This window comes from Thrips palmi, unplaced genomic scaffold, assembly GCF_012932325.1.
Source record: "Thrips palmi isolate BJ-2018 unplaced genomic scaffold, TpBJ-2018v1 HiC_scaffold_7, whole genome shotgun sequence".
NCBI lineage: Eukaryota > Metazoa > Arthropoda > Insecta > Thysanoptera > Thripidae > Thrips > Thrips palmi.
Window position 1 is genome coordinate 1,079,827 of NW_023144634.1, and position 23,280 is coordinate 1,103,106.

A 23,280-nucleotide genomic window follows, 5' to 3' on the forward strand; every position below is an offset into this window, starting at 1 on the left:
ACGTTCGAAGTGACCGCCCCCCCTCCCCCCATACCTTTAGTTTGCCAGACGTTTCTTCCCATTATTAATTCTATATTCAAATGCGTATACATAGTCTCAGCCATATAGGCCAAGCTATAGAAAGCGAACTCTATAGGCCAAACTCAATAGTCGAAGCAGCTTAGACCAAACTCTGTAGTCAACGAAACATCCACAGCTCGCTGTCTAAGATTTAATAGGTCGACGAAGAACCTTGATCCCTCTCAGGAGTTGGCGACGTGCTAGGCCGGTCTTGGAATATTCGTCATGTCCACCGCTGTGCAAAAGCGTGGTGCTCGATTCGTGTCATCGCCCACTCGGAGAGTAAACTTGAAGCGCCCGTACGGCATAGTCTTGAATTTGGGAAAAACCCATGACGTTGGTTCGTTTTTGACTTCGTGGGTACCCTAAGTAGAAGAAAGGTCGTATTTAGTCACGCACTGTTCTGGAACTGCAATATCTGTGTCAGCTTGACCTAAAAGCTTAATCGGGTATTTTCAACGTTAATAACAGGAAAAGTAGCAAAATACATCGGCAACTTTGGCCCGTCCCGTTCATCAGGGAATGTGCAAATTTCGCCTATGTTTATCCCTGACAGGATTTGAACCTGAGTCTGGGGTTAAAATAAATGTTATTTTCGTCATCAGCGCCCTCTAACACATCAGAAACAATGGAAATACTCGAGTAAAAAGAATGTTCAAAATATACCCCACTGGGATTTGAACCCGGGTCCAAACTTCTCCGATTCTCTTGAAACTGGCACCATTGGTTTTTTCTCGTCGCCCAGATTCCAAAAATACCCCTACATGCCCTCCTAGCTGCATCCGTTGCCGAGATCCTCCTCGACCCCATGTAGACCATGATGCACCTGCAGCAGCGCCCCCGGGGCTCGGATCGGATTTGCTGCCACCGGGCGGTTCTTAGGGTCACCCAAGGAGGCTGCATACCAAATTTGGTCAAGATCAGACCACGGGAAGTCCTCGGACGAACGAACGAACGAACGAACGGACGAACGGACGCACAGCAGGGATCATACTATATACCCGTCCCTCCGTCATTTTTTTTTACAAAAAATAAACGGGACGGGCCAAAAATGTCTTCCCCCGCCTCGCTCCGTGGGCATGCCTTCAGTTTACTGCAAGGGTACCTTTCTTTTTTCCAGGTCAAGTAGTCCAAGATTTATGGGTTAAGCCGAATACGCTGAGCTTTGCCGTCAACGGGGGTAACTTGGGACAGACTGCCCTGTACAGCTTGTTGGTGCTGCCATTCAGTGACGGGGGTTCCTAGCGTCAATCCCGCGGCAGGGTTTTGTTTCAGAGGCCTCAGGCCATGCGCGGAAAGGTGGAAGAGGTGCATAACATCACAATTAGTATTTGAGAAACGGGAAACTACATAGGGTTTTTGACAAAATATGTCAATCATTGACAAGTTGACCCTAGTGCAAGGAGTGAAATGCAGATTTGGCCGATTAGTCTCTCTGGGTTGTTAGATCATACACAGACAACAACGTTCGCAAAAGGGCGTTGATTAAAGTTTTCCCATCTTCCGTCCAGACTTCAATTTATCAAAAATCGAAATTATACGGGGTAACTTGGGACAGTTTTTTCCTCATGTTTCCAGCAGTCCTAGCCTTCTAGGAGTTGACTGACCCGGTCCCTGACATAACTTTAACTTCGGATTTTACGCTGATGATGGAAAGAGATGCCTTGCTCTGCAGTTTTGTCTTCTGGTAATCAATATTTTGAAATTTTCAGAAAATCCTTGGATAATACCAGTAGAAAAGAGAGTTCCACGAAGAGCCCTTGATATAGTCCATTATCGGTCCTGCAATAGTTCCTAGGCTTGAATTATTAGTCTAAATGTTGTGACTAAAATTTATTTCGTCCATTAACATCAATAGATGCATGGGAATGTAGCTAATTACCTACTGTCCCAAGTTACCCTTGGTCATGGGGTAACTTGGGACACTCTTTCGAGACCGCTGGGAAACGAAATAATAGATGCAAATGAACCAGACAAGCATGAAATCATGGGGAAAGGGTCAAACTTTAACATAGTTGGGATCCATTGGTCTGGGTTGAGAATCTTGCCTCTGGCGTTCAAAAAACGTGAAAAAGTGTCCCAAGTTACCCCCGTTGACGGTACAAGACATAAGGAAACCCACCCTCAGTACTGTAAAGCTCAGCATCGACTTCAAAGACCTTCCCTCCCAGTCCTCTGACTAGTAGAAGCTTGGCACTTCAAACGCAAACCTAATCAAGGTGTGTATTATTAAGGAGGCAGTCTCGTCCCTGTACCCTTTTTAAGGGGTTTTCCTCCTCTTTTGATGACGATAATTTTTTTATATATACCTCTTAGAGACAAACGGTAAAAACCAATTGAAAAAACGAAATTTTGACAACATTTTAAAAAAAAATTGTTTTGTTTTGTCTTTAAGGGAGTTGCGGGGAATGCAACAAAAGCCGACAAAACATAGAAAATTTCACTGCGCGACACTTTCCTCCGGAAGTTCTTAACTCTTTGGCAATCGGTTTGAGGCACCTTGAAGATGAAAAACCCTCTTTACCTTACCCTACAATCGTCCATGTAGCCCAAGGGAAACCTTTATTAAAACAATACTGAAGTTTGCATAGGTTTTTGGTTACCTTTTTAAAAAAATGTTTTTCTTGGGCTCCATGGACGATTGTAGGCTGAAGTAAACAGGATTTTTTTATCTTTAAGATGTCGCAAACCGATTGCCAAAAAATTAGGAACTTCCAGAGGAAAATTTTGCGCAGTGAAATTTTGTATGTTTTGTCGGCTTTTGTTGTATTTCCTATAACGCCCTTACAACTTGAGACAAAACAATTTTTTTAAAAAAATGTTGTAAAAATTCCGTTTTATTTGGTTTTTACCGTTTGTCTCTAAGAGGTATATTTAAAAAAAAAATTATCATCAAAAGAGGCAGGAAAACCCCCTTAAAAAAGGGTCCAGGGTCGGGACTGCCCCCTTAAGCAACACTCTGTACATTTCATGCATCTTCCTGCGTAAAATGTACAGTGATACATTATAGAATGCACACCTAACGCAGGTATATCTGGGCATGCACAATTAAGCAGTGAAAAGCCCACAAGGAATTAGTGTGTAAACAGAATGACGCAAATCGAATAAGTGTGAAGTAAATAATTACGCTGGCCTCCAACGGGCAGGATACATTTTTGGTAGGGTTGCCTTGCGCGATCATGGCGAAGAAGTCTGGCAGGTGGTCCCGCAGAGTTGAACAGGCTCCCCGAGGAAAGTTAAAGATGAACGCGTTTTCCTTCCACTGGTTGTTGGACCGGCCCGCCATATCGACGCGAAGCTGCAGAGAGAATAGAAGGAAGCGTGAAACACAATACCCACTTAAAATATCGAATGCCCTTGCCGATTTAGACGAGCGTGATTGTGGCCGTCCGATTTAGGTAAATAAGATAAAGGGACAGTAGTCAACCTCACAGCAGTTTGCCAATAATTGTAAGGGAGAGTGGGGTAATTCCGGACGCTTTTTTTCTTTTTGGTCTTTGAGCTTGAATATGCTTCTTGGGTTAAATGTTATGACAGGAGAGTAAAGTATGGACCTTTACCTTCAAAACGGTATACATGAAAGCCAAATCTCAGCAACGGTTAGGGAGATATAGGCGCCTAACAAAAGCCCTGCACGTGTCCGGAATTGCCCCAGGCTGGGGTAATTCCGGACGACCTATGGGGCAATGCCGGACGACCTTAAAATTTGACACTACTCGAGCTTACTTTCGCTTGTTTTGATGTGAGGCATGCCCCTAGAAGGCGTTTAAGGACATTTGCTGCGAAGTGAAGTGTTTGATTATTACTCAAAGCATATTATAAGGAATAATTTCTATCAAAACCCCTAAATTGACAACACTGTCTTGAGTAAAGCTCTTAAACATAGCTGCAATGCTATTTTTCGTTCTTTCTTTATCCTTCTTAACGGTGGGGATGCATGTCCACAATTTTGAACCCACTACCTTAACATTATGCGGGAAATTGAAGAAAATAACCCTTATTGTCCGGATTTACCCCACAGGTAGTGAAAACCTTTGATGTTCAACTGTAAGAAAACGGCGAGCCATACGAGCACTCCCGAAACGCCAAAGTAAAGTCCAATGACCATTAAATATGATAAAATTTTAGTCATGGGACTGAACTTGACGGTAAGGTACGATAAGTACATGGAAATACGAGGGAAAGATGCAGCTTTTGCCTTTTTTTGATGGTACTCAAATTTCGGGAAGCGACCACAGGCAAACGGTTTGACCTCCTACTTTAGCGATTTGGAATTCTCCTTTTAAACTGATTATCTTCCTCTGTTAGGCGGGCTTTTGAGTTATCTTCATTCAAACCCAGTGAAAATCGAAGTGTCCGGAATTACCCCGTGTCCGGAATTACCCCACTCTCCCTTACGAGGCTTGATCCGCGGATAGCTTTCTAAAGTGCTAACCCACAATTCTAGGGCAAAACAGCCTATTTTTGAAACGGCTGTACTGCAGTTCAGTAAATGAGGACAATAGACGGTGCTGCTATGCTGCATCCAACAAGCTAATAACGGGTTATAGTACGGCTACCATGATGTTACGGTGCCTTCGAGGTAACACTGGTAAAAGTTGATCCAGGAAGCGGAAGAAGGGGATAAGTCCATTTTGGCCATTTATCAGGAAAAAGAAAAAACTGTAAGCAGGGAAAACTTAAACAAACCAAATGAATTTTGTAGATGATAACAAGTTCAAAAGGCAAAAGTTAAATTTTGAGAAAAACATCAGAAGTGTCAGATCACTCTGTAGAGGGTTTCTGTGACTTATCACTTTCCGTTGAAATGGAAAACAGAGACATCTTAACTTGTATTTCCTAAACGGCACTCTACCAAAAATGTCCTGTAAATGCCGTTAATTTATTACCAGTTTTCACTGTAGGTCAATTCACAGCGTTTACTGTGATCTGCTCTCGGGATTCACTGTGATCTTGTTCGCGGTGTTCACTGTGATCTGGTCCCCAGTAAACACTGTGAGTTTGACGCCGCTAAGCACCGAAGTACTGCAAATCAGGCTCGAATTCACGGCGTTTACTGTGGCCAGATCACAGTGAACGCCGTGAGCTAGTTCACAGCAAACGCCGTGAATTGCATAACAGCAAACATTGGTAATAAATTAACGGCGTTGACAGGACATTTTTTGTAGAGTGGGAGTGGAATTTGGAGACAAGTCAAGTGGAACTTTAGTCAGCATAAAGTGTTTGTTACTCAGGTGTATTTTTTGGACCTAGCTCTTTTTTCCATTTCAGTTTTTAAAATGAAGGGAGCTTAAGTTGACTTGATTCTTTTTACACTAGATTCATTAAAATACAAGTTGAGTTATCTTCTATTGGAAATATTTTAAACGGAGTCATGTGGACTTCGGTTGAGTTGTTTCTATTTTCCGCTAAATTTAGAGCATAAAAGGGGTTAAGTTGAGTTTTATCCTTTTTCAATGTGGATTTTCTCCGTAACTGCTAGGAATTAAGTCAAATCATTTGGTGTAATGATCTAAACCATTCTAAGGCACAATTATAAGATAAAAACTCAATTTGGAGATAAGTCAAGTTATTCCCTTCTTCCGCTTCCTGGATCAGTTGAGCCTTACTGAGTGCTTGTCAAGCATAATGTTACTCTAAGACGTTATGATTGAAATGAATCTCAAACTAGGAATTTCATCATGCACTTAGATAGGGGAAATCTGAGCCGATTTCACGCTTGATTTCAAGCGTCAAGTGATAACGCTTGAAAAGAAGGGCGAATACTACTATGCTTTGGTATTAACAGTAAAGCTGAGGAGGGTCCCTGGCTAAGCGTTAGGATAGAAATACACTGTTATTCAACGAATGTGACATCACATTCGTTTGAATGTGAAATTTGTCACGTTCGTTCGAATACGATGTCACATTCGTTTGAACGTGACTCGGCCATCAGCCGGCCGTCTGATGCGGGTGTCACATTCGTTTAAGCGTGGATCAACATTCAAACGAATGTGACATCACATTCAAACGAATGTGACATCACATTCAAACGAATGTGACATCACATTCAAACGAATGTGACATCACATTCAAACGAATGCAACAAAATTTGCATTCTAACGAATGTGACGTCACATTCGTTAAATAACAGTGTAGTTATTTAAGTAATGTTGCTTCTGTATTTTCGTAAACATCCATTTGGGCGTTGTAATTGTGCACCTTACATATCATCATACTATACCCAATACGTTTCATCAAAGGGACTCAAAATAGTGAAATTGCCGGAGACAGTTTGCCTCTCGAAAGGCCTCGCTGGATGAAAGTGACTTGGACGCAGGTTTATTGCGAAAGTGCCGTCGGACGGACATGGGTCGAATCTGGTCGTGTACGAGATGTACGGACCCTGCGAAAGAGAACCATGCAGTACAATGGAACAGCACCGGCAAAAGTTCACATGTAATGGTGAGTTTGGTGTCGTGGGTAAGGGCAACCCTGCGGCCATGTACCTTGATTTGTATCGGATTCGGACTAAATCCCCACATTAGTGCCAGAAAGAAACATGCTCCAAGTGGGGCCGATTTTCTGTTTCCATTTGGTGTCAGGAGGCTACATTTCAAATTTCATCAAAATCGGGCAATATTTAGTGCTAGTCCTGGGCCGTTAAAAGTTGAACGAAATTGAACATTTTCGGTTTACATGGCCTAAAGTCACCAATAGACGTTTCTGCGCACTCTGACCTATTCATTGAGTAAAATAAAGCGAGAAAATATCTTTTTGTGCTGTCTGAAGTGTGTTCAACGCCACCGTTCAAGGTGTTCCAAAGTTGTACAAAAACTCAAAGTTGTCATATCGCGACGCGGTTTTCACTGTTCGACGCAGAATCGTACGCAAAACAGTTTGAGTTCTGACTATTTGTTTCGTAAAACGTCACGTTTATCGACAAATCGTTGATTTAGGTACAACTTCTAATTTTTGAGGCTGAGACGGGATTATTTAGGCACCGCGGTAAATCTCTCCGTTTCAAGTTGGCAACACCACGATCGCACCAGCCAGTACCTATTGTTGCAAACAGAACGTTAGAAAGGCGGCAAAGGCGCATTGGCGGGAAACGGCGGTCAAAACTAGAAGTGGCGATCCGGTTTTCCTGGTGCCGGAGCGGGATGCTCCTTTGACAGGGTTTAAATTGCCATCCAAAGGCCAAGTTTTGGGCCGGCTTTTGTTTTTCAGAAAGGGGCCACATGCTACAAGAACCCTCAAAGAGGATGCCAGGTACATACACTGCCCTAACGAATGCCCCCTGCCTAGTTATTATTGGCCAGAGAATGAACTTAATTCCCGTACGTTTTATTCCCTCTCAGTTCTGTTATTCGTGAAGTCATAGAATTCTATGAACGTGCCCGCATCCCTACACAAGAACTAAAGCGTTGTGCTGCGAAACTTGAGGTGCTGTACCATGAGTGGCAGAACCTTAAACGCCTCCATACTCGTGACAGTACACTGTAAACCTAACTGTCTACTAAGTACACACTTACAAATGTGTGCTTGCAAGTACACACTTACAAACGCATGCTTGGCCAAGTACACACTTACAAATGCATGCTTGCAAGTACACACTTACAAACGCATGCTTGACGCATGGAGTTATACGGCGCCAAGCATGCGTTTGTAAGTGTGTACTTGCAAGCATGCATTTGTAAGTGTGTACTTGGCCAAGCATGCGTTCGTAAGTGTGTACTTGCAAGCACGCATTTGTAAGTGTGTACTTAGTAGACAGTTAGGTTTGCAGTGTATGAACCAGCGCAGCAAGGAGAACAAATTCAAGGAGACAATGAATGATGTGGCGCACGGCAGAGCGCTGAACACAATCAAAAATGAGGAGGACAAGCAGGTTTTGATACTGCAGAGGCAGAAGGGAAGGCCTGGCACCATGGCTGGCGTTGATCGAACCTTGGCGACCCGCGAGGCAAGGTCAGCTGCCCGAGTGCGTGCGGAGGAGGAACGCCGCGAACGCTACGAGAGAGAGATGCACGAGCGGAGAGGAACACTGAATATGTCTCTGCTGTCTTCTACGTCCAGCAGCGAGTAAGTTTGCTTCTGGTGTACACACACTTGAGTGTTGTGGAGACCGGAGTTTACATTTTGAACGTTCTGGAGGTCACGTCATGACGTGGCCTCCAGAGTGCGTTCACCTAAGGTGAATGCTCCTCAGTTAAGTTCCAAACCCAACAGTGGATCATTTCGAAGCGCACTGTAAATGTCTTACGGTGAAAGGCTGCACCAACATATTATGGTGGAGATTTTCACCATAATACCAACGAAATTCGTCAAAATATCTATAAGGCACAGTGAATTCTCAATGGTATGTTATGAAGTCAGCTGCACCACCATAATAGGGAACATTTTCACCATAATATGGAGAATCTTCACTGTACAACATTTAGAGTGCGCGAGAAGCACTTCAAGTTAACCGTTTCTCTCTAGAACGAGTCGTTTGGTCACCAAAGGCCAGGAACATTAAGGTGAGGTGTGGGTGAAAATTTGCACCAGAATTGATTTAGATGATAAATTTAATCCACTTGTTATTTTAAAGTAAAATATTCTTCTATTACCGACAGCATGTCCTAAAGGTCTGTGTTATGAACCCCTAAGTGAGTGGTTCATCTAACATGGACTGATGTATGCATGCGCCTTTTCTGGTCACCCAACCCTTCCGACAAGTGTGGAAGAAATTTTTTTTCCACTCCGTCAACTAGCCACGCATACAGTTTTGTTTTATACTGACCATACTTCTTGGAGTAGTTCTTTGTGGTCCATGTGACAATGTAACAGAGATCTCGAGTTATTTCAAATAGCTATCCACTTTCTTGAATCGTTTACCTTAAGGGGGGACCCTGGTGAAAAAATCGCCAAAATTCCAACAAACTGTATTTTCAAAGTTCATAGATAAAAATGTGCATAGAAGGTTTCAGATTCAACATGTTGAACACCTGTAAGCTAAGTGGGTAGTTTCTTTATCATTTGGAAGGAAATAACATTGAGATCAGTTGTCGTTGGCTTCTACGCTCAACTTCACAGCTTATTGCTCAGTCGACAAAAAATTTTGTCGTAGAAAGACTTCCTGCGTTCCTGGTTGACACCTACATGAGTCGTCTTGCATGGACTCTAATCATTGATGACTTGTCAACAAATTTTAGTGACGGAATCTTGATATCAGCCCCCCTTTTTTTAAAACACACCTAAAAGTTTGAAAAAAGGGAAAAAAATCACTTTTTTTTTAAATGTTGAAATTTGAAAACTCATATCTCAGGACAGAAGTTGAGTTTGAAAATTCCGTCACTAAAATCTCTTCTATACATCTTTAGGATAACCCAAAAAAAATTTCAAGACTTTCCGTCCTAATGAAAGACGCAGGAAGATTTTTCCCCAACGCTCTAAAAAACACTAAAAAGCCACTTTTCTCATAGACCGTTCAACATTTTGGATTGAATTTTGTTTTGGGAACTCACCATAATGAACCTAATAATTAAGCAAAGTTTCAACTTCCTGGGATTATTTTGAAGCCTACTTGAAAGTTTCACCAGGGTCCCCCCTTAAAGTGGCAAAAAAATGGAGAAAAAAACTTATTTCTACCATTTAAAAAATTGTGAAGTTTGCTCAGTCAAAACAAAAAATACAAGGTAGGTGTACGCCAGACCGTGTCTTGTCGTAACAGGCTTCGCGATGCTGCGCCAGTTTCGACAATCCGAGCCTGGCGTTACACCTACCTTGGCCTGCGGCGCTTGCCTGCCTTCAGCAGGCTAGGTTTCTTTTCCAGGCATCCGCACACCAATTTGCGTGATTGAAGGTCAAAACAGCATTTGATTTCGTGCCCAAGGCTGCATTGGCCTGACTTTTTAACTTGTCGAGGCTGGGGGGCCCCGCCCCGCCCCCCAGACCCCCCTTTCTTCAAGACAGAAGTGATCTGCCTGCAGAAAACTCGATTTTTCGCCGTTTTTAGGTGTTTTTCGGCTATAAAAACCGAACCAGTTGAGCTAGGATAGTGAAATTTCGCGTGTGCTGAGCCAAGGACATACCCAAAAAGTGTGCAAAATCTCACCGAGATCGGCCGAGCCGTTCAGGAGGAGTAGCGCGGACACACACACACACACACACACACACGCACGCAGACAGGAAAAATTTTTCAACCCCACCTGAGTAACAGGCTTCGCTATCGCTCAGCCAAAAATGCAAATATCGCTGTTACATTGAAGTATAAGGGTTTAGGTAACTCCAAAACAAATTTCAGATCATTCTGTCAAAAAACTTTGCGTGGCTGATTTTTCTACTTAACGCTTAATTTCAATGAAAAAAGCCTACTGTGGCTAAATGGATGGGTAGCTTTGGATGAAATGTGGTGTGTAATAGTTTCCTACCTAGTACTTTAACGCCCTAAAGTTTCAACCACCACAGCCAAGTGGTATGGAAGTTTCCATTTTCACCCACACCTCACCTTAAATTGTAACATTTTGTCACAACTGAACAATTGTGCTAGAATGACCTCAGTACACACTCTACCATAATCTATTATTAGCACACGTTAAAAGAAACGTGCTACACTGCGAGAAAAAGTACAGAGCATGTCTGGTTAACAATTCGCCAGGACCTTCCGTACTTCCGTACTATTTTTCCGTACCCGATTACATGAGTTCTTAGGGGACAAGTACGGACGTTCTGTATTTTTTCCGTACTTCCGTACCATTTTTCGTTTGTACATTTTCTGTCCAAAAGTACGGAATTTTTGTAGTGTTTCGCGGCGAAAATTTTCTATAAACCTCTTGTCGGCAAAGACACTCAACATGCGAGTTAAATGTGGAATGGAAATTACACCTGCTGGTTTCTAGGCAAGATTTTTCGCCGCTTTGAAACTTTTCAGAACTGGCAGTTGCGGTTCTACTGGTGTCGCAACATGCCGCCTCGCCGGATACGTACTGTGTTGCACAAGCACTACACAATGGCCTTTTTTCGGGCAATAGGACGTCGGGTAGGAAAAGAACCCCGTCTAAAATTGTTTTTAAATTTTTGTTGCAGAAGTTATTTTTTGAAGTCGAATTGTGATTTTAAAAAATTGATCGAGGGATACGTTGTGTGTGTTAGGCGTATCCTCACATCAAAGTGCAACTCACAAAAGTGAACGTGACATAATGCTCTAAGGAAGGTTACAATTTGTCACATTCGTTTGAACGTGATGCCAAGTTCCTGGGGAAAGTACACTGTTGAGTTTGTAGGATTATTCCGCACCAGGAAGTGCGGAGTTCTCCACACTGAGCAACCGTTCCCGCCCATTTTTCCCCCCCAAAAAATTCCCAAAAATAAAATTCCAAATTCAAAACTCCCAACGCCCAGTATTTTCCAAATTCCATTTTCTCCAATTTTTGAATTTCCAATCCAAATTTCCCACTGGTCAAATTTTGGTTGGCAGCACGTTTTATGTACCTGCTCAAGCTTTCCTAGAGGGCGGAGGAATATTTCAAAGTTGGCACTGCCGGTAAACTACCCTGGCGCCAATGCCGATTGTTGACCGTTGTTGACGCGGGGTGCCATGGCTGACGACGAGGCTGCTACTATAATAACGTCAAGAAAGGGAGGCAAAAAACTGCTATACAAAGGCTTCATTTACCACCGCCGTGACAGCAGGAAAGCCAATACATACTGGGCATGCCACAAGAAGGGTGAGTGCAAGGCCACGGCTGTGACACGCTACGTCAACGGGGCCATCGAGGTCCTCAAGGAGAAGGACCACGTCCATGCTCCCAACCGAGAGGAGGTGGAGGCCGAGAGAGTGGTTACCAACCTAAAGAGAATTGCAAGTGACCACCCTGAGCTACCACCTGCGCAAATTTTGCGTACGGAATTACCAAAATGCTCAGAGGGCGTGCTCAGCCAGCTCCCCGAGAGGGAGAACCTCAAGAAGAGCATGCGAGCGGAGGGAGCGGGCCCGTGACCAGCCCAGTAACCCCCTGACCTTGGCTGAATTGAGGGAAATCCCCGACAGGTATGTGTTGGCATTGGTGTGTACGTCATGTGACAAGTAGAACTGGACAATTAATTTTATTTTTGTAGGAATCCACTCTTGCTGTTGAGCAATTTGTTATGTACGACTCGTACGAGGACGACGATGAGGAAGCTGACGATGAAAACAGAGTCATAGTATTCAGCACTAGGAGAAACCTTGAAATCCTATTCAAATGTGCACTCTGGTTTGTTGATGGAACATTTAAGGGGGCTCATACATGTTAAAAGCACTTTAAAAAAAAAAAAAATTTGATGTAGACGGATTAAGATTTTACAATTTCTGTGTTAAAATCCTTTTAGATAATTTAGTAAGCTTCATTTTGGCTTAAGGGAAAGTGACTTTGGACATTTTTTGGAGATTTAGTCGAAACGTTTAAAATTTTGCTTCTCGTAAGATTTTGTTCGCATACTTGCTCAGATCTGTGGGGAAAAAATCAGGGAGACTCATCCCCAGTAGTGTCATAGAATTGACTAGAATGGGCTTTATATCTGCAATAGTTTTCAAGAAAAAAATAAAAACAATTTTTTTAACAATTTTTTACACAAATTTTTAAACAAAAAAATTGTTTATATTTTTTTTCTTGAAAACTATTGCAGATATAAAGCCCATTCTAGTCAATTCTATGACACTACTGGGGATGAGTCTCCCTGATTTTTTCCCCACAGATCTGAGCAAGTATGCGAACAAAATCTTACGAGAAGCAAAATTTTAAACGTTTCGACTAAATCTCCAAAAAATGTCCAAAGTCACTTTCCCTTAAGCCAAAATGAAGCTTACTAAATTATCTAAAAGGATTTTAACACAGAAATTGTAAAATCTTAATCCGTCTACATCAAATTTTTTTTTTTTTAAAAGTGCTTTTAACATGTATGAGCCCCCTTAAAACAGCGCCCCACATTTTCCTTCAAATTTTTACAATTCTTGGGCTGGTGGTACGGTCGGGAGCCGATGCTGCGGATCCTGATACCTCTGTTGCTCTGCCACTTGTGTATGCCTTACTCTCCAACAAGACGCAGGAGAATTAAATCAAAGTACTGGACAAGGTGAAATCAGTTGCAGCAAGGTTCAGGATACGTGCAACATCGCCAAGTAAAATAACGTCCGACTTTGAATTGGCCATTATAAATGCACTCCGAGCGGTATTTCCTGATGCAGTTATTCGCTTGTGCTTCTTCCATCTGGGACAATCAACCTACCGAAAGGTGCAGAGTGTTGGGCTCCAGGAGCAGTATAATGATGCAGAAGACCGCTCTATCAAGAATGCTGTGCACTCTATGCTAGGCCTAGCATTCTTGCCGACTGACAGGGTGATAGACGCGTTTGTTGAGCTGGAACGAGTGTCTCCCCAAGCGGCTGGTCCAGTATTCCGCTACTTCGACGAGACGTATCTTCGTGGTCCTCGAGGCCGTGGAGTCAGGAGGAGGGCACCAGCTGCGCCGCGTTACGCTCTGGAGGACTGGAACGCGCACGAGGCCACCCTGGCGGACGAACACCGCACCAACAATTTGAGCGAGGGATGGCACAATCGGTTCCAGGTAAGGGCTCCTGAAATAAACGGTAATGTCTACAAACCCCAGTAAAATACTGACGAAAAAACCAGTTGGTTATTGGAAAGAAGCATCCGTCCCTCTACTCTTGTCTCCATGAGCTGCAGAAAGAGCAAGGAGACACCGAGACTGTGCTGACCGAGATGCGACTAGGAAGGAAGATAAAGAACGCTCCCAAGAAGAAGTGGCAAGATCTTCAACGGCGCATCAGGACTACTGTGCAAGACCTCCACACATACGAGAACGTGGTCGACTTCCTGCGAACCGTTGGACACCACTTCCAGCTGTAATCAGCGTCCGTCAGTCAGAGTCACTCCGCGTTACAACTTTTGGAAATAAAATTTGAAAATTTGACAAATGTTGTTATTGGAAAACTTTTTATTGGAAAACTCAATTTTGGAAAACTTTAATCTGGGAAACTGTACTTTTCGAAAATCAGAATTTGGAAAAATTTATTCGGAAAAGAAAAATTTGGAACAAAAAGTAATTGGGAAAAACCGTTTGGGAAAAATGACCGGGAACCCTGAGCAACTAACAGCAAAAGTGTTGATGGTTTTGCTGCAGACGAGATCCGGGTTGAGGAGGAAGAAAGGGGGCAACAGCAGCGCAGCGAGCGGCGGCATGGATGTGTCGCGGTGCCGTGGCCCTGGCACGGAGGCGCGTGTCCGAGCCGAGGCAAAGGTGGTCTGGCGCAGAGAGGCGATGACGTAAAGCAAACGATAGAATACAGTTGCTGAGCTGGGCTGATAAAAAAAAATAGACTCATTCGTGCCGCCAGTGTAGTCGCGTGTGAAAGGGTACCCTCTGTGAACTCAACTGTGTCGTATTTAGTACAGTATCTTTGACGCGTAGTGGAGAGTGGGGCACATTGAACAGTTTCAAACTGCGCGGGGTTAACCCGATCACAGCGCCTCCATCCTGGTGTGAAAAGAATCTCTGAACTCCGAGGGAATGTAAACACTTCTGGCATACTCCCAAGATCCTACTGAGCTGTTTCTTCGTTGTACTAACGAAAAGCTCAGTATTATGACGGCGCAGCACCTATAGTGAAGAGTTCCCAGTAACTTATGACCAAATTCTTCGTAACGAACAAATTTCTACGTATTATGATAGGTTTGATTCGAAAGGTTCTGTGAATAAGCTTAAAATTATGACTGCAGGGCATTTCTTAGTAGAAAATTGGGAGTGCAGGGCCCAGAGCGAATAGTAGCCAAGGGATGGCTGACGACCTGGATTCTGAGTTGGCATTTAATTTCCAGACGCAATTATACCTTATTCTGAATTGCTTGGAGATGTGTGCTCAGAAAGGATAGGCGTGCGTTAGGAATAACTTTTTTCCTACATAAGTTGGTTTTGACTCCTGACAGAATCGGAACATATCTCTGACGCTTTTCGTGACAGATCTTTCGTTACCTGCAACCGATTTTAAGATATTATTTTGTAAAAAAAAATACTGTTAAATTTTTTTTAATTTTAACCAGCATATTGTGTTTCCTTCCACCTGAACATGGGACATTTACATACACTACAAACCTAACTGTCTTCTAAGTACTCACAAATGCATGCTTGCAAGTACACTCTCACAAACGCATGCTTGGCCAAGTACTCACTCACAAATGCCTTCTTAGCATGAAGCTATACAGCGCCAAGCATGCATTACACCTTCACGCCGCAGGTTAGGTTAGGCTTCGGCGCGAAGGTGTTAAGTGTTGACTTATCAAGCATGCATTTATGAGAGTGTACTAGGCCAAGCGTGCGTTTTGTGTGTACTTGAAGGCACGCATTTGCAAGTGTGTCCTTATTTACTAGACAGTTGGGTTGTAGGGCAATTAAATGTAGTAATTGCACCCTTTGAGCAACGGTAGAGCGTTTGGAATAACAGTTCGTGGAAAGAGTTGAACGAACGAACCTGGGGAAGGGTCCAAAGCCTGAAAAGAGTATCATAGACACACGTTATTTGACAAATGCAGTTTATTCACATGCAAAGAGGTAATTTCTCAAAATACCCATAAAAATGCCATTGATTAATCATTTCAAAAAAATTTGTAGGTTTGAAAACAGAGATGAACGACAAGAGAAGGACAACGAGGCACGATCTGAAGGATCAGTGAACTCGCTCGAGAGCCAGGCCTGTCCAAACAAACCCTACACATTGGTCAGGACGTGGTTCGGGTCGTGGACCTCGCACCACACGTCCACTCCCGGGGCGATCTGGCGAATGGCTGCGCACTGAGCCTCACAGCGCTCCAGGCTGCGGCACCCCTCGCTGTCGCGCTCCAGCTTGATAGAACGCGGCGACGAGGACGCGGCCCGTCGAGCCCAATCCTGGAAGACTGCGGCGAGGTGGCTCGCGGGGTTGTTGACGGACCATTCCAGGACAAGATGGCGCGCCACCCCGACGACGCGGAGGATGGCCGCGATGCCTTCCGGGCCGATCCAGAATCCCTGGAAGCAGCAAAACGTGATGACTGATACAAGACACAACGCTCGAAACCTTTTGAAGTATTATGAGCGGACACGGCAAAAGTGGCTATTTGGCATTTTTGAAACACTTGTGTCAGATGTCTCAATTTATGGGTAAAAGTTCCTTTCTATTGCATGAACTCACACGTAAGAGTAGGGCCCCAACTCCTATTAGTTTCTGAGTTATGGAGGTTCACTTGAACTTTCAGTCGTTTCACTGGCAAAACTAAAGCGTAGTATTACCCTCTATTTTCAAGCGTATCAGTTTACGCTTGAAATCAAACATAACAGGGTCATCGGCCAAGATTCCTCCTATCTAACTGCATGCGGAGATTTCCCGAGTTTGCTTCATTTCAGGCGTAACATCTTCAACTTAACTATATGCTTGACTCAGGCATAGATTTACGCTTTAGTTCTACCAGTGTTCTCCCAAATTCTCCTCACGACAATGAATTGGCTACCCAGTCTTCAGGTTCTGACAATTATATCTATTTTACAATTGGAAAAAGATAGCGTTGCCCTTTTTCTGAAGAACCGAAAACATGACCAAAAAGGGGAAAAATCTTTAAAATTTGAAGAAAAATAAAAATATGCTTGGTAAAATCAGCCTCTTCTGGACTGATATTTTCAAATCTGCCAACGCTATCTTTTTTCTATGCAATAATAGATATAGTTGCCAGAATCTGAAGACTGGGTAGCCAATCCTTTGTCGTGAGAAGAATTTGGGAGAAGCGACTAGAAGTTTACGTGAACCTCCATAACTCAGAAACTAAAAGGAGTTGGGGCCCCTAACTTTGGGAATAAATTCATCTAATAGCGTTTGAATTTGGACCACAAAATGAACTTCCTGGGACAAATATTTCTAAGACGTGCTAGTTTCACTTTACAGTATCCTTCAGGTGGGACATTTTAATCACATCCTTGAAACGACACGAAGTCACGCCGATGCATTTTCGGTGGAAAGACTGACTCACCGTCACAGTCAGTTGGTTCAGGCGGAGCACATTGCTCGGTGGGCGGAGTCTTGTCAGACACGTCGCGCTGCCCTTCCAGCCTTTCAATTTCAGAGTCCTCAGTCGTGGCATAGCGAAGACCGGATCAAGGACACCCGTCAACACATTGCATAGGGTCAGTTGCTCCAGCGTCGATCCATGGCAACGCAAAATCTTCAGCAAATCGGAGGTATAGCAGTGAGAGTGCCATACTTTAAGATAGGTCAACTGGGTTCAAAAGAAAAGAAATACATAAGTTTTTGCTGGAAAGGCATCACTCCTAGAAGCAAGCGTCCATTTTGGCCGTTGTCCGCAGAAAATTAGAGCTTCAAAAGATGTTAACAAACGACAAAGAAGATTTCTTGGTTTCGGACAAAAAAAATTATCACCTGGAAAGATTAAGGGACATACTCACAGGGGGGTCAAGTGGTGTGAAAAGACCACGGGCGTCATCGTCTCCAGCGCGCCCGTACTGAGTTTCTTTCGCCTGACCATGCAGAGGTACAAACTGAAAGAATACGAAAACAAGAAAGATCAGTGCACATCGTGAATCACCGATATACAAGGCAGTACAAGTCCGGGTACATTAGTTTTCCAATATTCAGGCAAACACGTAAGTGGCACACACAATAAAAGGGTTCTACACTCTCATCCTTCAATCAACATGTAATTGTTGACATTGACGATTATGGGCATCAATAGAGTTATATGAAGGATTGAAACATTATTATCAATTTCGTCTTGGCGAATTTCTTAAGACGAAATTCAATACAATACAGCACAAAATCTCATGGCAAATCTGCGAGTGCACAAATCTAATCGTTGAGGTAGTTCCTGAAAGTAAGCATATACTCTTGGTTTCAAATGACAGCAACCCGGGAAAATTCCAAGCCAAATTGCCTCAGGCTCTGAACCCTCTTATCTTTAAAATGGCCTCAACATATAATATACATCCCCGCCCGACATTATCACACCAGATATGAATGTATGAACCTTTGAATAAAAATATAGAACCAGCTTGAAAAATTTTCCAAACGTACTAAGATTTGCTAAACGAAAAAAAAAAAAAAACGGTTTCTAGTTTTTGCAAGAAGCATTAGCACAAGACAGAAGCGATTTCCAGGGAGTTCCTGAGAAACAGGGACCGTTTTCACCGGTTTTTGCCGTGTAAGATCTGTTGTACAGAATCTAAGGTGTTGTTATGGTTAATTCGAGCACATGTGCCCACTGAATAAATAGCATCTGCCAGAGAGGAGCACTAAGCGCACTGAAAATGTGATCCAAGAAGCGGAAGAAGGGAATAATTCGACATATCTCCAAATTGAGTTTTCGTCTTATTATTGTACCTCAGGATGGTTTGCATCACTACACTAAATTGTTTGACCCAATTTCGAACAGTTTAGGAGAAAATCCACATGAAAAATGGAAGTACCTCAACTTGACCCCTTTTACGGTCTAAATTATATTGGAAAATGGAGGTAGCTCAGCTCAACCGAAGCCCACATGATTCAATTGCACAAAATGGCAAAACGAGAAAACTCAACTTGTGTCTTCATGAATCTTATGTAAAAGGAATCAACTCAACTTGACTCCCCATCACTAGTTGGAAAAAAGAGGTAACTCCAAAAATGAACCATAGAAATACGGACTCTACGCGTTTTCAATTTTTTTCGAATTTTCTGTTAGCACCTGAATTAAAAAGACTTCCATGAATGCTAGAGACAATCGGCAGTAACCATGTAAAAGATCAAACTTTTTGCAACAATTTCAAAAAAAAAAATTTTGTTTTAGCGTAAGGGGAGGCACTTATATGAGGGACGTAAAAAAGGTCTGCAAAATCACACATGGTGTCACTGCGCGCACGATTTCAGCCAAAGTTTTCAACTTTGTTTCAATCGGTAAAGTGCATAAAAAAGAGCAAAATTGCCTACAAAATGAACCACGGGGGTTAATATCGGGCCAAAAACGCTGGTAGAAAAAGGTCATTTTTCACAAATTTTCCATTGAATGCATTTTTCTTGTTCGATACTAAATATCTAGTAGCATTTTTCATCCGATATTTACCCCCGTGGTTCATTTTGTAGGCAAATTTATGCTTATAGGAACGGGCGCTAACCGCGGGAGAATCCAGAAATAATGGTAAATATGGTCGCATACCTCGCCGTCTTCTACTCCAGCCGCACTGGAGCCCTCAGTTTCCTCTTTCTGCTCCTCTTCGGACTCAGTATCAGACCCTTCAGCATCTGATGACTCTGAACCAGAACTTTCAGAATCTGATGTCTGTGTAGCCGACACTATGGAGGGCTTAACTACCTGCGCAGAGATGGTACAATGCAAGGGTTAGGGCACAGCAATCTGAATATCTTGCGACAAATCAAATTCTATGAGTGCCGCTGAGGACACTACGATACGAAAACGGACTCTGTTTCCCAGGAGAGTCCTGGGAAAATACGGCTGATTTTTTTTTTAAAACTGACCGAATTGCCCTTATTTCATAGAAAAAGATACGTCTCCACTAAACATACAAAAAAATTACAAAATATGTCATAGGCTAGGATGAGAAATAAAGGATGTAGAAGGGCTTGAAACGTGCCAAAATTCGATGTATTTTTTATCAATAAGGAAATTTAGCACGGTTGTAGATGTAGATACTTTCTTATTCCGCAACCAAATACATGACGTATGAAATCACATTTGTGTTATCTTCTTGAGAAGAATCCATTTCTAAAGTAAAGTCAATTTGGTCAGTTGATAATTCACTGTAAGATTCCGGAAGGCTTCCAGCGTAAAGTTGCAACCCACTAAAAAAACAACAAACTCCGTTTTCGCCGAGAAGAAGCCTTTGCGAACCGTACTGGGACTTAACCGTGCTTTCAAGATAAGAGGCTGTCAGGCAATCATACACAGCCTACAAACTTTATCGACCTCTTTTCTATCCATCCAAAATAAAATGAATGAACTCCGAGGTTATAGTACACTCTGCAAACTCAACAGTGAACAGTGTACACGAGCACACTCCCACGAACGCGTTATTCTTATAGCTGCATATATTTACGTGGGAATTAAGGCGAGTACTGATCTGAGAGTAATAATCCTACTTTCACGTTTCTGAGGTTGGCTATATTGCCAACACTGAGAGTCCAAACGCTGTAAGTGTAGTGTCAATTGGTGCAATGCAAGAGCTTTGCACATGAAGTGGAGCGCCTCGGCCCAGCACCAGCTCCAACTTGGTGCTGGCTCGAGATGTGGTGGTGGGGGGGATGTCGTAGGATATGGTCTGAGTATGAGAAATCAAGTTGTAGCCAAAAACAGCATCATGTTCATGTGTGTCAAGACAGAGTCGGGTGGAAATTTGTTGTCATGTAGTTCAGGGGTTGGGAAAAGATGCTGTGAAAATGAAATGAATAAAATCTGCAGTGGATCTTAGAATAGTTTTGACAGCACTGTGAAAACATTTTGCTCTTTTCTGGTGTTGTGAAGTTGAAAACAAAAACTTATTTGCTTATTTATTATATCATGATTCTATCTGAATCGCTGTCTTTCTTCTATATTCATGCTGCAAGATTATCATCTTACTGAATTCTTAAATTTTCATTTCTTGCAGGTTCGTACAATCTCAAAAAGTATATCTGTTTACACTTGGGTCGAGGTCTTTCGACCAATGACCTAAACTGAAAGACTGCTCAGTTTGGGGAAGTAGTCGCTTGATTATGCTAAACTGCCTGTAGCTATTCTTTTTTAAACAAAAAAAGATGTTTCTTAATAAACAATAATATTCCTGAATAGAACCATGTTAATACGATGAGATGCCTTGGTGGTATCTTGTTCAGGAAAATTCAATGAACAGGATTATTCACACATCTCACTAAGATGAACTAAAATATTGAAACAAATGTATTGGCTATTAAACACAGTTAATTTAATAGCACGAGCGAAACCAACAGAACACAAAACAGCCACGCCATGACCAGCTCCGTTTCTCCTCAATCCTCAAATTAGAACCAGAAAAATATAGTTCATGTAAATAGTCAGATATTGTTTTACAAAAAAAAAACTGTTTAATCCATAAAGCTTATTTTCTGAGAACCAGCCGTCCCAAAGCTGTTTGCTGACAAAATATTCTTAAAACATCACTAAATGAACCCTTCCATGGTGCGCCTGAAAAAAGGCTATGTATAGAATCTTTCTGTCCTCATTTTGTTGAAGCTATATTTAACAAACGATGCATCTGGTAAAACATCATGCTAGAGCTTTTCTATCGGAGATCGGATTTTCAACAAGTTTGATTCCCTGCCTCAACCAACATTGCCTCGGGCGTTGGCGTTCGTTCGACTCAATAAGACCTTCTAGCTCCGTTCCTGTCAGGCGGAGGGGGGAAGTCCATGGGAACAAAATGTCGTAGAAGGGTACGAGGAATGGAAACCTGTCGTCGTCCGGACCGGTGTTCGAATACCCGGGACGGCGAGATTCAAAATAAAAGATTCGCAAGCGGCATTATTTTTGTCATCACCATCGCAAAGATGGCATTTTAAGAAATAGATTGACGTTTCACCCACCCCGATCGGCCAAAATTTGGCTCAGATATGGCCGTTTATAAGTCGGGTCAAAATGATGTGAAAAAATGCACTTTTTGGGAAAGCCATATTTTACAAACGATGCATCTAGTGAGATATTGTGCTAATGCTTATCTTTCGGAAATTAAATTTTAAACAAATTTGATCCCGTAGTGTTTTACCGTATCTGTGCCCCTGCGCCTCGGGGAGCGTCCGTAAATTAGAGGAGTTTGACCTTGTAAGGCCGTCTAGCCTCGTTCCTGTTCGCCGGACAGGGAAGTCCATGGGAAGAAAATGTCGTAGAAGGGTGCGAGGAATGGGTACCTGACGTCGTCCGGACCGGTGTTCGAATACCCGGGACGGCGAGATTCAAAATTAGAGATTCGTACCCGGCATTATTTTTGTCGCCGCCTTCAATGAGAGGGTATTTTTAGAAAGCGATTAACGTTTCACCCACCCAGATCGGCCCAAATTTGGCCGAGATACGGCCGTTTAAAAGTCAAATCAGCTCCAAATTTGCGCGATCCGTATTTTCTGTCCAATGGACTGTAAAGTAGTAGTTAGTTTCAAATTTCCTTAGTTTTTGAAGATCTTTCACGCTCTAAAATTTCAAGTCGATGTCGCCAACCGTTCAAGAGTAACAGCGTAAAGGTACTGTTGAGTTCGACCCTTTTGGCCATACGGGACATCCACTGCAAGTTTGCCCGGCGCTGTCGACGAGTGTGTCAGATTCTCACCTCCCAACATTTCACTGTTTCGGAGGATCCCCGGGTGATCAGGGTGGGTTATAAATGTAGGTTTATTTTACAGGAAGCAGGCGCAGTACTAATAGCGACGTGTCACCCGATATTTAGTTTGAAGAACGCATTTTGAAAAGCAGCGTCGTCCGCACGCAGTTGAATTCGTCACCCTTCCCGCCACTTTCTGTCTAGGCCAACGTAACTTGGTTTACTTTGAACGCTGGACTGTGAACAGGGCGCGGCTTTAAAGCCCTCCCGAATCCCGAATCCCTTCGTCAGTGAGTGAAGACACCAAAGAGAGAAGATGGAATGGACAAATTTCGTTCCAAAGTTGACTGACGTAAAAATAAATTTTCACCTCAGAAACTGTAATGTTGTGATTTGAGTAATCACTGTCATTATTTTGTTAACGAGACAGCATTGGTGCTTTGCCTGACCAACCGTGCAAACATTCAAAGTGTCGTTCGATTTTATTCTAACTCCATCCATTAACCCTATTTTGTTCGTCGTCTGCTCCTTGGTGCGGCATCACAAACTTTACACCGTAATACGGTGCGTTTCATTTTTCATACTACGTAGCGGCATGCCTGGGGAAGGTGGAGGGGGAAACTAGAGCCAGCTCCAAGTTGGAGCTGGCGCTGGGCCGAGGCGCTCCATGAAGTGCAATGCCTTCCCATTCCCATGCTGTAGCATAGGGCATTTTCAAGACGCATTGCACGTAAGGTGCAATATGGCCATGGCATTGCAGTGCACGTATGGAGCGATCTCTCAGCTGCATTGCGCTATACTCATAGAGTTTGGAATCTGAGTGAATAATCCACAATGTGGATTCAGAAATCACGACTGCGGGAGCCAATCACAGCGAGACCCCTTCCCATCACAATCTTAAAA

At 43.0% G+C, this 23,280-nt stretch overlaps 2 protein-coding genes across 2 annotated transcripts in view; both read right to left on the minus strand.

Annotated features, from left to right (window-relative positions):
- Positions 1-260: 260 nt before the first annotated feature.
- Positions 261-14,322, minus strand: LOC117652687. The gene is made up of 4 exons (XM_034397777.1): positions 14,178-14,322; positions 6,284-6,445; positions 3,188-3,358; positions 261-425 (listed from the first exon to the last, which is right to left on the minus strand). Exons 1-4 carry the CDS (start codon positions 14,262-14,264, stop codon positions 261-263), a joined length of 585 nt encoding a protein of 194 aa, XP_034253668.1. The 5' UTR covers positions 14,265-14,322.
- A 1,272-nt stretch (positions 14,323-15,594) lies between these two features.
- The window catches only part of LOC117652820 (E3 ubiquitin-protein ligase TRIM32-like), a 28,188-nt gene continuing 20,502 nt past the window's right edge, over positions 15,595-23,280 (minus strand). The window contains exons 5-8 of the mRNA XM_034397957.1: positions 19,254-19,409; positions 17,512-17,604; positions 17,079-17,324; positions 15,595-16,086 (exon numbers count right to left, since the gene is read on the minus strand). Coding sequence (XP_034253848.1) covers positions 15,787-16,086; positions 17,079-17,324; positions 17,512-17,604; positions 19,254-19,409 — 795 coding nt within the window. The 3' untranslated portion in view covers positions 15,595-15,786. The remainder of the gene's footprint in view (positions 16,087-17,078; positions 17,325-17,511; positions 17,605-19,253; positions 19,410-23,280) is intronic.

Bases quoted from the DNA above. Each gene is read 5' to 3' on its own strand.
- LOC117652687 (XM_034397777.1), bottom strand. From the start codon at position 14,264: ATGCCGCCGCTCGCTGCGCTGCTGTTGCCCCCTTTCTTCCTCCTCAAC. The intron at 6,446-14,177 runs GTTAGTTGCTCA...TCTCTTTCGCAG, and splicing joins AAACCATCAACACTTTTGCT to GGTCCGTACATCTCGTACAC. The intron at 426-3,187 runs GTAATTATTTAC...TCTTCTACTTAG, and splicing joins CCTGCCCGTTGGAGGCCAGC to GGTACCCACGAAGTCAAAAA.